Raw genomic sequence first — 16,069 nt, forward strand, 5'->3', positions numbered from 1 at the left:
TTTTGTAATTTTAAAATTATTAATATATATTATTACTATAGTATATTATGTACCTAGGTACCTATTTTCTCAAATTCTAAAATATTATTAAACATTGATTTATATTTTCATGAAAAATTTATTTTATGTATGTATATATTATATTTTGTTCTTAGTCTGTGGTTATAATGTCTATGTTCTAACATGTATGGACCAACCCCCCCCCCCCCCCTTGAAAAAATTCTGGTTGTGCCAATAAACAACACAGATTATTATGTAGTAAAATAATGGTTAATGGTTAGTACCTAGGTAATACCTAGGTATTTGATATCTTGATAAATGCTTTTATAAATTGTAGAATATGGTGTGACGGTGTGTGTAACATACATAATATTATGACAAACCAATTAAGCACTTTTAGTTATGATTACTGCAGACTACTGTCATTTTCAGGATGACAGCTTAAAAACATTGAAACAAATGTTTTTGGTTATTTTGATTTTTTTTGTATATCTAAGATAGGATATGACAATGAAAATCTATGCGATTTTTTTTTTTTCAGTGATAAGGAGTTATAAAAATTGGATCATCGCAGGAAAAAATTTTTTGTGATCCATGATGTCAAAAATGTCCACCAGAGTGAGTCACGTCTAATCCCTATCATCTTATCATTGATGATAATCACGATTCATGATAATATTACATAGCAGTATCGTGATTATGTGTTAAGAATTTTTTATTATTCATTATATTTTATATTATTTTATTCATTAGAACCATGTTTAATTGCCAAGTTTGTGATGCTAAATATATATCAGTGTCTGGTTTAAATAAGCATTTAGGAACGAAACATAAAGATACTGCGAAAATTAAAAATGTTAATTATTGTAATGACTGTGATGCATCATTTGATTTGTAGTCCAGTATAATAAAAAATACAAAGGCTCATTTATATGGTCAGCATAGTAATATGTTATGCTCATATACAAATTGCATAAAATCATTTCCATCTATAAAAGGATTAATTGTACATTTAGAATCTCATAACATTAATATTGAGCTAACAATGTTAAATTTTAACGCTATAGAAGGTATATTAATTTATAATAAAACATTATATATTCGTTAACAATTATTATTACTAACTTATTGTTTTTTATGTACTCAGTGATTTAGGTTAAAGTATTTGTTTTTACTTTTGATGTTTCTGTAGACATGAATGTATTATTATTACAACATTTTTCATTCCCTACTTGGAAGTATCGTTCCTCATAAAATGTTTGTTCAGTTTTAATATTGTTGGTTGGTTTTGTTATAGGTGATTTATATTTGGTTAACATTTACTTTGATTTGGCTGTGATTGGTTTTTCATCTATATTATGACTCAGTTATTAAGAGAAAATTAAAGATGAGTGGAGGATACAACCTTAATTTGTTAAAACATTTGTAGCATATTTAAGTATTTACATTATTTTATTGATGGCGAAATGGCAATCATACTGTTACTGTGGACATGTATGTATTATCATACAATTCTTCACCAAGTTTGACAGCCACTACTGGAAAGTGTCGTTCCTTATAAAATGTTTGTTCAGTATTAATATTGTTTAAATGTTATAGGTCAAATATTAACATTTCTTGTGATTTGGCTGAAAATATTGGTTTTTACTTTTGATGTTACTGTGGATATGTATGTATTTTATAATAATATTTCATAAACTGAATTTGTCAGTTATGTAAATGTAACCTAATAACTAAAAAAGTATAGTTTAATAAAATACAAATTAACAGATTTTAACAAACGGAAAAAAAATATAGAAGATGAAGAAGAGTACCACTTTGTCAAGTTGTCATCAAAAGAAAAGTTTAAACAAAGAGTATGTATACTATTTTTGCCACAGATAATTTAGACCAAGAACTTCAAACAAAGTAAGACATTTAACCTAAAATGTACTTAACCTCAAGTTGTGATTAATATAACCAATCATTAAACAGGAACACAAATGTACAAAAAGTGGTGGATCCGTGAAAACTGGCCATATTTGCCCTTCTAACATGAAAGTACACATGGAAAATAAACAAATTAATGTACAATATTATAGTACATACTTATGGCATACGAAGGATATAGGAAAACTAAGATTGTTCAATGAAGATAGGAGTAAGATTGCTGGTAACTTATATGAATCATTAAACAAATATAAAGTTATTTATGTTCGTTATTATATATATTATATATGATTAATAGATTATTTCAATATAACCTTTCAATATTTTTTACAGGAAAATTATCCTTGGGTGTTCCAGTCAATAGAATTTTGCAAGATGTTCGATCATCAAACGTTGAGATGGATAGTATTAAAAAAATTCATTTGCTAGAAAAAAAAATATATACAATATCAAGCATGACTTAAATATTTCATACTTGACAAAAAAACACCAAAATGATGCGATAAGTGTAGATCTTTGGGTAAAAGAAATGATGAAAAAAGGTGATGAAAGTCCAATTTTATATTATAGGTAACAAGGATTTAATGATAATTGTGTTCCATGCTTCACTATGAATGATTTTTGTCTTGTAATAATGACTCAACTTCAGTCTGAGCTATTATTAAAATTTGGAAAGGACAAAGTATGTTTAGATGGCACACATGGACTAAATGGGTATAACTTCCAATTGTACACTGTAATTGTAGTAGATGAATACGGAAATGGATATCCCGTAGCTTTTTGTTTCGATCTGACACTACCGTATACAGCCACTTTTTTCGGTGTATCAAAAATATAACTGGTAATAATAATGCAAACATTTTTATGTCTGATGACGAACCAGCATTTTACAACGCATGGAATGCTGTAATGGGACCTGCAGGCAAATTGTGTACTTGGCATGTATTAAGGAACTGGGAAAAAAATTTAAGAAAGATTCACTTGAATGAAAAACAAAATATTGTATTCAAAACTTTAAAAGCTTTATTATACAAAACAGACGAAAACAATTTTTTGATTGAGCTGAAGAAGGAATTAGATGATCTTCTAAAATCTAAATGTTGAAGATACAGCAGATTTCGGAAGTACTTTAAGACTACATATTCACAGAGAGCAGAAAAGTGGGCCTATTTTAATAGAAAACATGTTGGTACTAATACTAACATGTACCTTGAAGCACTTCATAAATCTATAAAATATTGTTATTTAGAAGGCAAAAGCTGCAAATATTTAGATTTATCGATTAATGCCCTAATGTCATTGGTGAGAGACAAAAGTTTCGAAAGAATTGTTAAAATTTCAAAACAAAAAATGTCTTATAAACTAACATAAATTATGGCAGCTCGCAATAAAAGTACAAAAATTACACCGGATATGGTTGTTGAAGTTAATGGTAATTGGTTGGTTAATTCCGAGACAGACATATATATTCAATATAACGTTAGGAAAAAAAATAGATTTTAAAAAAACATCAAACTTAGAAATGAAGAGAAGAAGAAAAATTGAACCGCAAGCAAGATTTATTTAAAAAAAAAAAGTACCAAATCAACATCTATCAACCCTATCATCAATTGAGGGTACACAAATTAGAGGGTCATTGAAAAATTCCACTGAATTTTTAACTATAAGTACTATACCAGCGTTTGATCATTCTTACTTGTAAACAATATTTAATTATTTAATTATGATTAATTTTAACATTTATTATTTTATGATTTATTTTTTTTGACTTAGATATGACGATATTAAATTTAAAATTTTTTAAAACGTAAAACTTATTTGAAATTATTATTACTATAACTAGACTGTATGTTTGTATTGACAATTTTTTATAGCTTGAAACTTATTTTAAATTATAATTCTTATTATTGTATTGTGACAAATTTTTAAAACGTAGTTAAAAATTATAAAATGTTCAATTTTAATAGCTAAGGATTGAAAATTTAAAACAACGATAGTAATATACTAATATATTATAATAAGGCATAAATACATAATATAGCAAAATTTAAAAATGTCGTTTTTATTTTCATAATTATTTTTGGTTTTTTTTTATCAACGATAACTGATAAGATGATAGGGATTAGATTAGACGTGACTCACTCTGGTGGACATTTTTGACATCATGGATCACAAAAAATTTATTCCTGCGATGATCCAATCGTCAAAATAATGCTTCATATTTTAACAATTCTGGCGGGAAAGAAATCTAGTCGATGCATTCAAGAGGTTTTCTACAATAGATTTCAAATAAGCGTCAGGTTCAAAAAAACAAAATTTAAGAAAACGAAGAATTTTACGCAAAAATCGGTTTTATTTTTAGATGTTATTCTAAAAAAATAACCATAGACACATCACATTTTTATATTTTTTTATGACCTTAAAGGTCCTTTTATACCTATGAAATCATCGCATTACATTTGTATTTATTTTGGGTACATTTGATTTTAAATCAAAAAAGTGATTCCTAAAGAGCTTAGTGGTTTATTGTCCGACGTAGCATGACAGCGATTCTTGGATACACACACTAATGTTCATTTAATACTCGCACACAGATATGGCTCAAATGTACTTGTCATATGAATTGCTTAAATAGTAAATATTACTCATTAACACATAAGACGCTCCAGCCCCCTTAAATTTTTTTATTATTTTTGATTTCGAAGAAACCCAAAATTGTTCACACACCCATTGGCGCAAACTAGACATTTAAGGGCTCTAAAGTCAAATATAAAATGAGGTCTTAAAAATGGTCTTAAACAATCCAATGTACATGGCATATACCACTTATTCCATTCCCATAGCGTCATCAAAACCATTTCCATGCTGTTGAAGGCGGGCCTTTTCGCGTTTTTCGTCGATTTTAGACCAATAAGCGGGGAAAAAAGATTGTACTTCCAGAAGTCCAATTTTAATTATAAAAAAAATATTTAAATTCTTTATTATTTTTTCTAGGTTGTATATGAAAAGGGCTTTATAGTACCTACACTAAAACAAAGGTGAATTTTGAAAAAAAAAATGAAAATTTAATTAGTACTTTATACTATTTAAAGAACTAATATGAATTTGTTATAATCCCTACTTGAGATCAGTCAATCCACGTTTTAAGATTTCTGATTTAAATTTCAAAATTTCAAAATATTCAAACTAAATTTATAGTTGTTGGGAGGGAAGGGTGAACTGACCGATCTCAAGTTGACATAAAAACGAGTTCAAATCAGTTTTAAAAATATTATTGCATAAGTAGGATGGAATAAAAATTGGTATGTTTTGGCTAAAATAACTGTGCGCTACAGATCACCTTAAAAATTATTTGATTTCAACAGCCTTAAAAACAACTCGTAATATAGTGTAATATACTCCATAGGCTATTAACTATAACAATAACAGTATGATTATAGTATAACTATCTCATTTTAGCTATACGTAGATGTTTATAATAAAATATAGGGAATAATAATAATTCTAAAATGTGAATAATTAACCAAAAGCCAATTTTTATTGTTTGTTCACACTCCACAGAACAGCCACTTGTATTATAAAGGAGCCCCAAAGTTTCATTTTGCCAACTTACCCGCTAGTTGCGCTACTGCGCACACCTATAGTGGTAATTTAGTCAACTCGTAAATATGTTTAAATATGATTGTTTTGGTAATAATAAAACAATCACTCTTTTGGTCTGGAATGAGATTGGATTTTTTTTTTGATTTTTAAGAGAAGTATACAATTTAATAAACAATTGCACAGTTGTAACTTTATTTATTTGACTAAAACTGTAGTAAAGGTACATATATAACATAATAGGGTTTATACAAAGAAAACTACTTATCTAATATAAAGCAAATTTGAAGTTAGTACAACATTGATTGAATTTTGCAAAGTATAAATTAAACCTCAATGGTAACAATCAACAATAATTATTTCATTCAAAATAAAAATAAAACAAAACAAACTATAACAAATAATAATAAAAATAAGATGATGATTATATAAATTAAAATATAAATCATACTATTATAATGAATGTTATAAAATCACTGTATTTCCCACATCCATTTCTTGTAGCAAATTACAATTTTAGAATATCATTATAGCAAAACCAGCAACAAAGATAAGTATAAGAATATATGATAGGATTGATAAGTATGTTATAGTTGATTCCTTCCACTCGGAAAAGCAAATAGCATAAGTAAAATAATATATATGCCACCACTTAATTAATTTATTAAAGTATAAAATAATTAGAGCTTGGAGAAATAATTTTAATTTTATAATTATATATATAGGTAGATACTAGGTATTGTCATAATCAATATTTACTACTAGAAAAAAAAATATTATCTTTGCCACTGATTCTACAACATATTTAGGACAAAAAAAAAAAACATAATATTCACAATATTCTGGCCAAATTTATTTTGTCTTATATAATATTCTAATATATCACATTAGTAGTGAACGAACAAACCAATTTCAAAGATGTAATATAACGTGTTCATATTGCATACCGTTTCCATTTAAAAACATATTTTTAACATGACTTTGTGTGCCGTGCACTCATTAATCACTATGTACAGCATCTTATATAATTATTACAATTTGATAATATATTTAAGAGGTTATTTAAATTTTAAAGAATAGCAGAGTAAAAATATAATACAATGGTTATCGTTAAATTTGAATTACCTACCTATTTTAAAACACAGCATTTTATTGTCAAATGTTATTGATTATCACTATAAATAAAGTTAAAACATAGTTAACTTACAGAACTTACGCTTATGATTAAAATTACAAACAAAAAACAATTAAATATTTTTAAATAAAAATGTATAGTTTGTAATATAATAGTATATTAATAACAAAAAATACTAAAACTGAATACCTAATATATTATATCAACACAAAAGTGTTATGTTTATTGTCTCGATTACTAACCCTGAGGTAATTTAAAAGTAAACTGATTTACCTATAAGGTTTTATAAGAGTATTTTACCCTGTAAAAAAAAGTGTAATATGTAAATTACTTATAATTTATAAATAATTATAAGCATAATTATTTTTATATTCTCAGAATAATAAAATGAATATTATTGCAAAACCCCGTGCCAAATTGTATACATAAAAGTTAACGTAACTGTTAGGTACAATTAGCTAAGCATATACGATATATATTATATATTATGTATTAATGTATGGTATTAATTTATTATAATATAATAATTATACAATAGGAAATTCTAACAAATCTACGATAGGTGAAAAAAAATGTCTTTAAAAAAGACTAAATTATAATAAGACATTATTAACAAGTCTTAAAAATGCATTATACATATAAATGTATGATATTTATACTAATAATCTACTCACTTTTAGAGAATAACAAAATTGCCATACAATATAAGTAAGAAGTTGTTCTATTAAATAAATACAAAAAATAAGTTAAGAATAATTAAAAAATTGGCAATATGATCAATAGAAAAAAATATAATTATTGTAAATAATTCAATAATTACTTTTTTTAAATAGGCTAAAAAAAATTACATTACCAATATATTTGTTTAAAAATAAAAATAAAATCATTTTAGTATGCAGTTCTTTACAACATTAAGTTACTATAATAATTAGTAGAATTATGTATAAGTCAAATATTAATTCTAGTGGAAGCCCAACCAATAACAGAAAATCAGTTTTAAAATATCATTTAGTAAATTAAAATAATTTTGACAGAAATGTTTATTTTTATTTCTTAATGATATGGGATATATCAAAATATTTGATAAATACATCAAAAAGATATAAAAAACAAAAATATAATAGCTTTGTTATTTTTATTACAAACCCAGAATTTTCAAACAAACACAATAGTTTTCAACTAAAGTAATTTTTTTTTAACTATTATAATTAGGGCTCGAATTTCAATGCATTTGCATTTTTTTTTTTGAAATGTCTTACATGTAGTTTTTCAAGCTATAAATGTGTTTCGAGTACTCCAGGTTGTAACCACAACATTTTTTTGGGATGTTTGCATTTTTTAATTTTTTAAGACATTTTTGACCTATTTTCATATGACTAAAAAATTGATTTAATTGAAATATAAACATAGTACTACGTAATATAAATCATTTTTATTTTGATCTATATAACATCAGGTAATCTTCAGGTGAAATTTAATTCTCATTGTACAGTGTAATACAAAATATGTTATTTGTCAAATTTAATTTTTTTACTATTTTTTTTATATTTATAAATGTTCTTACTTAATTTTACATGTTAAATGCAATTTTTCATATTTTTAAGACAGTTCTTAGTTCATAAAGGCATTTTATTGATATTTTTATGGCATTTGAATCCGAGCACTAATTATAATATTATCATAATAGAAATTTGTATGTATCCAGACAGCCTAATTAGTAATTAGAAATGAGTAATTTTACTGTAAGTATGTAATGATAAAAATGTGTTAATACTTAATACACAAGTATGTTACTACTTCCGGTACTATTTCCAATATACCAATACCATCTTTATATTTCAATATCGTTAACCCTCCTCTTTGGTACAATTTTATTGGTATATCTAGTATATCTGGATTAACAAGCTTCTATAATATTTAATTTTGAGCATTATTGTGATTCAAAAAATAAAACAACTATTGTAAGTCTAATCAGAATAGCAACATAAAGTACAAACAATTTGATTCTTTGAAGACATTAATTATAATATTTATTTCTACACCCCTTTAAATATTTACATAGCTACATTTAATTAAAAATCAAAATATATTAAGTTCACAAGATTAAAAAATGTTTATAACAATATCCAAAATAAATACAAATTTGGAATTAATCAATCACCAACTTTTTGGAAGACTGGTTACATTAAATTATAAATTACAATTAAATTATGAAAAGGAGGTTTATAATATATTTTTATTTAAATGAATATACATGATATACTACTAATCGTACTACTCCATTTTACTGATTATTATTTAATTAATAAATTATCAATTATACTTTTGTACATGCTTGTATATTATTTGTAGGTCAATTTTAAAATTAAACTAGTTATTTTGTTACTTTTAATCATCCCGGCATTATTTTATATACATAAATAAAATAAATATTGGTATTTTATTAAAACTTATTTAAGAACAAAAACAAGATGTTAGAACGAAAATTCTGGTTACTCCCCTCCTTCCCAAAATTCAAATTAATTGAAAGAAAATATTATGCATAATTACTCACTGGCAACCATGATGCAATCAGAAACTTGGATTTTGCGAGAATAATTATTTTGAAGTTATTACAGCAAAACAAACCAATTATTGTCAACTAGAAATGGTGTCCAGCTGCTTCCTCACCATTCCTTGTTTTATGATGAGCGAACATCCATAAATATTTACCAACATGACACACCATGTCTACCACAATTAAAGATATCTGTAATCGTGATGTCTACTAAGACCTAATTAATAATTATGCTACATAAACTATACATTACTATCACAACAAAAAGTTGTTCAACAGAAATTTCTCAAACAAAAATAAAGTTATTGTCATAGTGTAAAATATAGGGGCTATGATTATTATTTTTGATTTTAAAAGGACACCATAACCATGTGTTTTTTTTTTAATTTACAAATGCACAACATAACAAGGTTGATTTCAGCAGTTACGATTTTGTGGTTTTATCTTATAAGAACAATATCTGGCTATAAAGTTTTTTTTTTGATATTTTTTATGAAATTTATGTGTATGTAAAATATTTATGTTTTATCAATTAATACACATAATTTTTATTAAATTAAAATAGTGTAAAAATCCATTGAGTAAACACTGATATTCAGATTACACAGACAACCAAATACTGTTCTTATCATTAAGTTTTAAAATAGTTTTATTCACTCAAATATTAAAGCTAACAACATACAATTGGAACTATGAACGCAAATTGACTGTTTTGTCTATTTATAAGACATCCTCTCGACTATTTTTTAAGTTTTATTTTAAAAATTATTACAATTACAATTAATATTCATAGCAACTATTGAGTTAGAGGGTTGTTTGCATATCTGAAACACTATTTTTTAGATATCACACAATATTTGAATAACTTATGTTTTTATCAAATGTCTGGTTTCGCATAACTGTTATTAATCCAGATATAGAACTATTAAAGTATTTAGAAAAACTAAAAGATTTATGATTGCAAACTTAATTTTTTTCGAACTAATATCTTATAAGTAGAGACATTACCTATTACCTAAATATTTTAACTTATAATATTTTTCAAGCCTAAATAAAACTAAAATTTAAATACAAGAAGATTATAATGGGAATACAAACCATAAATATGACTAATCATAATTATTATGATACAAAGTTTTTTGAAACAAAATCTTCATACTCTGAAAAAAAACATAAAATATATAACGACATATTACTTAAATAATTATTTAAGATTTGTAATGATTATTTACCTGTACTTGAACATTTTAGTTTTAAAATTTGAGGTATAACTGCATCAATTTGAAAACTACCCAACAAACTAGAAAAGAATATTTCTTCTATGATATTAGGTTGTAATGATCGTAAAGTTGGAAGTCGTAACAATAATATGGCTATACGGTGTTCATCATTGCATTCTTTGATTAAATGCTGTTTCAATTCTTTGACAGCTTTTTCTTGTAGTTTGTATAACTGTTGTCTTTCAGAAGGATTATCTGTAAACAAAATATGGGTATCCTATATTATCCACAGTATTTTCATTTAAGATTATTTATTTATAATTCAACATTTAGAAATTACCAGAGTTAAATAAGGATATTAATTTCAAATATGCATATTCTACATCATTCACTTCAATATTTTCCATTTCTGTAATATAATCTTGTATTCTATTGAGGTAATCAATAAGCTAAAACACATGTACATTAGTATTTTTTTTTAAATATAACTTAGAGTTATAGAAACCTCTCCTAACGGACACTTTAGTAGTGGACTTTTTTTTTGGGAACGGGGCATTGTCACTACTTTTTAATTTGAAAACCTTCGAATAGCGGACACCTATTTTAATCTTAATTTAAAAATAATGCAAAATGCGCTCTCACTAGTATAACAATGACAAACACGTTCATTACACTTGTTATAGGATGATAAAATAACATAAAATACGAAAATATCAATATAAACTGGTTTTACTACAGACAAGACTATTATTATTAGTAAGTAGAAAAAAAAATAGGCTAATCAAATTGAAAAAGTAGAACATTGGCCAGGTATGGAAGATTATAATGACTGTGCACCTATCTATTTTGTCATGTTATAATGCAGACAACTATGAATATAGTTTCCATGGTAACAATAGTGACAAAGATTTACTGCAAATCATTTAATTAGTTTGTGATTCTTAACAGGTTGACCGCCATGAGACCCTTTTTGGGCTCTCACCCCCTGATGCCACGGGGTTTTTTTTTCATAGGTTTACTCGGAAACAGTTTTGACGATTTAAACAAAAATGTATAAAAAAAAACTAATAATGATATCTGCAAGCTTGTTATACCATCAGGAAGTGGCAACACTGTAACATTTTGAATCTGACTAGAAAATACTGATTATTGTGACTAATCGAACGGGGTGGTCAATCTGTTAACCAAGTTCAACTTAAATTAGTAAATGTATTTATTTACCTCTTTAGCTTTACTGGAGTTGGGCGAGTTGTGAATTTCATCATTTTGTAAATGGGTAATCATAGAACTAAGAACTGGTATCAATGATAATGCTTGTGCGCATTGAGTTAAACCCAAAATAAACAGTTGTGACCAAGAACTTTTTAGCAGACTAAGTTGTACTTCAAATCTAAAACATTTTTTTAAGTTAATTAATACATTATTGTATATTTTTATTTACAACAATAATAATGAGTCTTACGTTAGAAGCTGAAAAACTGGAAGACTCTGAACCCAATTTATAGACAGAAACAATAATCTTGAAGCACTTTCACAGATAAAATGTAGATTTAAGTATGCGTATTTAGGACTGGGTGATTGAAATGGAAAATTAACATTGACAGATGGCATTACATCTTCACAAATATCTAAAACATTGTTACTCTGCACTTCAACTTCATACGATGAATCAGTACCATTGGAGTTCTGCTAAATAGAGTAATATTATTATAATTAAATTAATTAATAGTTATTTTATTTGATTCTTTAATCAACCAATTAGATAGCAAGTGGCTATATATATATATTACTTGTGTAGCATTTGTCATAGAATCCAATGTAAGTACTAATAGGCTTTTGTTGTCTTGATTAAATGGTTTAATATCCTGTTCATTATTTGGAGAATGGCTAACTGATGACTCTTCATCTTCAGCCATATAATAATCCATATAATTCTGATTTCTAATAGAAGAATCATTTTCATCTAAAAAAAAGTTTTATTAAAAAGGGAAATTTAACAGTTAAACTCAGTATAAGACTGATAAATATATTAAGTTATTAGGATTAACTGATTTTATTAATAGGTAGTATATTACTTGATGTTTGGAGTAAATTCAATGCTGTTTGATCATTATATACGGACCGATTTCCTACATATGGAATTTCTGTTTTGATGAAATGATTTTCATTTTTGATAAATGGCATTTCAGTTTTAATAAATGAATTATTTCCATATGAAAATGTAGGAATGTTATTATTGTCCGGGCTAGTTGACATATTATGAATAGATTCTATTCTATCTGTAACTGGTTTCCTTTCATGTTGCACAGCTAATAAAAACAAAATTAATTATATCTTTGAAATTATACCAATTTCATTAGTTTCAATGTACAGTATATTATTCTATCAAACAAGATATTTCTAAGCTGTGAGCATTATGGGTTTTTTTCCTATATTGATGATTGATGAACTTTAATCTTAAACCATAACTAATGTGACACAAATTTGGTTCAAGTCATAATCAATATAATTTTATTTTTATTTTGCAAGTATTGAAAATAGTTATTTTTAAGTGGATATGAATGGTTTTTTATGCAATTGTAATTTATATATGTATTACAGGCAATATAGAATACCGAGCAATTTTTATTTATAATTTTATTTAAAAAAAGTGAATTAATATCATAATTTTTTTTATAAATTATAATTTTATTATTATCTATTTATCAGCACAACATTTAGTAGATTATCACTTGGAAGTGTAGTCTGTCTGATTTTCTATACTTGAATTTGTTTGTTTTACAAAGCTGCTTACAACTATGTGTACACTGATCATATCCCTGTTCTCCTGAATTAGAAAAAGAAGTGCAACAACTCAACAGCAGAAACCAATTTACAATTTGTAAAGAAAAATGTGTACGGACCAAAGATGTACCGGGTAATTCAATTTCATTGTGTGAAGCAGTTTGCTCCTTTTCTAATTTAGAAAAACAGGGATATGATCAGTGTACTTATACGCAGCTATACAAAACAAATAAATGCAAGTGTAGGAAGACGGACAGACTATGCAATTCCAAGTGCCATTCTACTTAATCTTAAACAAATAAAAATGTAATAATAAAATTATAAATAAAAATAAAACAATAATATTAGTTACTTAACTTCTTTTGTTATTTTTTTAAATATTATACAATTATGATTATGATTACGATTATAATTGTTTTAAAATATGCGTAATACGTTGGAATTTAATAAAATGAATGATCAATAGTATAAATTATTTTATTGTATTTGCGGTCCACATTGCCCATACATATATATATATAATATATACCTACTGTATAATATATTATAGTGGATATTTTCAATGAATTATAAACTAAATTCCCAAATTAGACATATTTTTAAGACATTAAATACACAGCTCTAGTAATATCTTATAGAAAAATAACAATTCATTAATTGAAAATCCATAACTTTTTTTTATAAGATTATTCTTAATCTCTACAATAAACATTTATTCTTACAATCACTTCTCATTCCCATGGTCAGGCATTTTTGAAGACGACAATATTGACAACGGTTACGGTGATTTTTTGTTACTTCACACATTTTGGTACCTCGACATTGATAACCTAGTTGTTTACGAATAGATCTTTTAAAGAAACCTTTACACCCTTCACAACTTATTGCTCCATAATGTCGGCCTAAACATTTAAATACATATTTTCATTATTACAAAATATAAATATACCTATTATAAACAATATTGTTAAATTTTATGAATTAGTTAACACACCTGATGCTCGATCTCCACAAACCACACATGATTCAACAGGTAAACAAAAGGAATGCATTTTGTCGTTGCCAATCATGTCGTCAATATTCATAATTGTGTAATCACTTAAACATTTAATGTTTGTTTTGTTAAGTTCCTAATGTTAAGATAATAAGCTGTAAAATCAAAAAATAGTATTCAAGTATAGCTATTGTAAAATTAAATAACATTTTATAATAATATTTTACTAGGTATATTAATTATTATTGCTGGAAATGAATAAAAAAAAATTAGGTCATTAAGCAACGTTGTTAATATTTTAACAGATAGGTAAATACAATTTAAACTATCAAACAATTCAATATTTTTAAAAATCAAATACCTTCAATACCAACCACTGAAACCTAACAGAGATATGTAATACCTAGGTAGGTATTATGTATAAAATGATTTTATATTAAATAAATATGATATAAAATTTACGAGATTACCTTTTAACTAATATTTAGGTTAACTATAATAGTTCCTAATGTTTTAGTAGAAAAAGGTAATTCATTAAAAGACATTTTAAATATATACAAATCAAATAAACATGTTAAAAGATACGTGTTAGATTGTTTAGGTTAAATTGAAGTGATGAACATTTTCAAAAAGGCAAAACTGTAATTCTAACACCAATATAATCTCAATTAGGTGATTGTAAGAGGAAAACAACTGTGTTAATATACCTGCTTATATTTTGCATACATGATACATAATTTAAAAGAAAAATGTAATTTATATAATATAAAAGTATAAACATGGAATGGGATCAATTGAATTGGAATGACATTTTCCAAAAATGGAAACAATATAAGTAAAATAGTATGGGTAGGTAGAATGTAATATTTACAGAATACTAGAAACTCATACTGTATACAAAAATATGATTGTTGTAGAATGGACTTCGTAGCAAATAAGAAAACTACACACATTATATTTTTTTTAAATGAGGACAAAATAATAGCAAAATCATTAAAGCATAAACAACAATTTGCTGCCGTTCACGGTGAGCTGAAAGACCAAAACGATTTTAAGTGTCTGTACCTTTTGGTTTGAGGATTCTTCAGGACGAACGCCATGGAAACAAAGAATTTACAAGGTAGACCCAAAAACACTAGAAAGTATTGAGAATAAAAAAATTAATAAAAATAATAACCAAAACAGATAATTAGATGAAATAAAAACAATAAAAAAAAAAAGAAATGGATTGCGCGACAACGACTACGAAAAGTGACTGTCGTTCACACGCGACACGCCGTCCAGTCGAGTGTCGATGGAGAGTCGTAACTCGGCGCTCGCAATGATGAAATTTATTAAACAATCGGACGATTTCCTACGATATGGAAATCACATCCACATGATAAGGGAAAAGTCACTGCGTGTGATACGAAGGAGGTCAGCAGCTGATAATCAGTGGCGTTCAGGACTTCGGAATCGGAACGTGCCGCCGCCGCGGTGGCCACACTACCGCGATAACGATGAAACGATCGAATAGCTGGTATTCCATAGATAATAAAAAAAAATGGATAGGCCATTCCTATATTAGTGTACAAAAGGGTTTGCGTTCAGGAATGTGGATGAGAGACAGACTGTTTTCATATGATTGCTTCTCACTCTAGCAAGGGGTTTTATCATTATTTTATTATGACGTTGTGACGTTCATGCACATGAGATAAGATGTCATGGCTTATCCATTATTTTATTATCTATGGAATATTCGAAAGTCAAAACATCGTAAACATCGTAAATTAACATTTAATTAATTAATAATTGTATGATCATAAATCGTAATATAAGAATTAAGAATCTTATTAGACCATATTATTATA

The 16,069-nt window shown here is 26.1% G+C and overlaps 1 protein-coding gene and 1 long non-coding RNA gene across 6 annotated transcripts; one reads left to right on the forward strand and one right to left on the reverse strand.

The window, feature by feature from the left end:
- The first annotated feature begins 708 nt into the window (after positions 1-708).
- Positions 709-3,965, forward strand: LOC132934756 (uncharacterized). 2 transcript variants are annotated; one of them, XR_009663075.1, is made up of 5 exons: positions 709-1,070; positions 1,148-1,669; positions 1,771-1,908; positions 1,975-2,152; positions 2,263-3,965. It is a non-coding gene; the product is annotated as an uncharacterized LOC132934756 (long non-coding RNA). The 2 variants fall into 2 exon arrangements; XR_009663076.1 differs by having other exon boundaries at positions 1,298-1,669.
- Positions 3,966-5,707: 1,742 nt separating this feature from the next.
- Positions 5,708-16,041, reverse strand: LOC132946752 (nuclear receptor subfamily 2 group C member 1-A-like). 4 transcript variants are annotated; one of them, XR_009664766.1, is made up of 11 exons: positions 15,285-16,040; positions 14,220-14,374; positions 13,948-14,127; positions 12,517-12,750; positions 12,232-12,404; positions 11,904-12,130; positions 11,663-11,831; positions 10,782-10,890; positions 10,454-10,696; positions 9,219-10,381; positions 5,708-6,965 (listed from the first exon to the last, which is right to left on the reverse strand). XR_009664766.1 is itself a non-coding variant. In XM_061016821.1 (11 exons), exons 2-10 carry the CDS (start codon positions 14,308-14,310, stop codon positions 10,344-10,346), a joined length of 1,464 nt encoding a protein of 487 aa, XP_060872804.1. In that variant the 5' UTR covers positions 14,311-14,374; positions 15,285-16,041; the 3' UTR covers positions 5,708-9,394; positions 10,320-10,343. The 4 variants fall into 4 exon arrangements, 3 of the variants coding, with proteins under 3 accessions (XP_060872804.1, XP_060872807.1, XP_060872797.1); XM_061016821.1 differs by having other exon boundaries at positions 5,708-9,394; positions 10,320-10,381; positions 15,285-16,041; XM_061016824.1 differs by having other exon boundaries at positions 5,708-10,381; positions 11,904-12,127.
- Between the last annotated feature and the right edge of the window lie 28 nt (positions 16,042-16,069).

The sequence above is a fragment of the Metopolophium dirhodum genome, chromosome 1 (assembly GCF_019925205.1).
Source record: "Metopolophium dirhodum isolate CAU chromosome 1, ASM1992520v1, whole genome shotgun sequence".
NCBI classification, from domain to species: Eukaryota; Metazoa; Arthropoda; class Insecta; order Hemiptera; family Aphididae; genus Metopolophium; species Metopolophium dirhodum.

Excerpts from the sequence above, each read along its gene's own strand:
- LOC132946752 (XM_061016821.1), bottom strand. The coding sequence starts at position 14,310 with ATGAATATTGACGACATGATTGGCAACGACAAAATGCATTCCTTTTGT. Across the intron at positions 12,405-12,516 it reads GAATTTACTCCAAACATCAA|ATGAAAATGATTCTTCTATT; the intron begins GTAATATACTAC and ends ACTTTTTTTTAG. Across the intron at positions 10,697-10,781 it reads AATATCCTTATTTAACTCTG|ATAATCCTTCTGAAAGACAA; the intron begins GTAATTTCTAAA and ends TTTTGTTTACAG.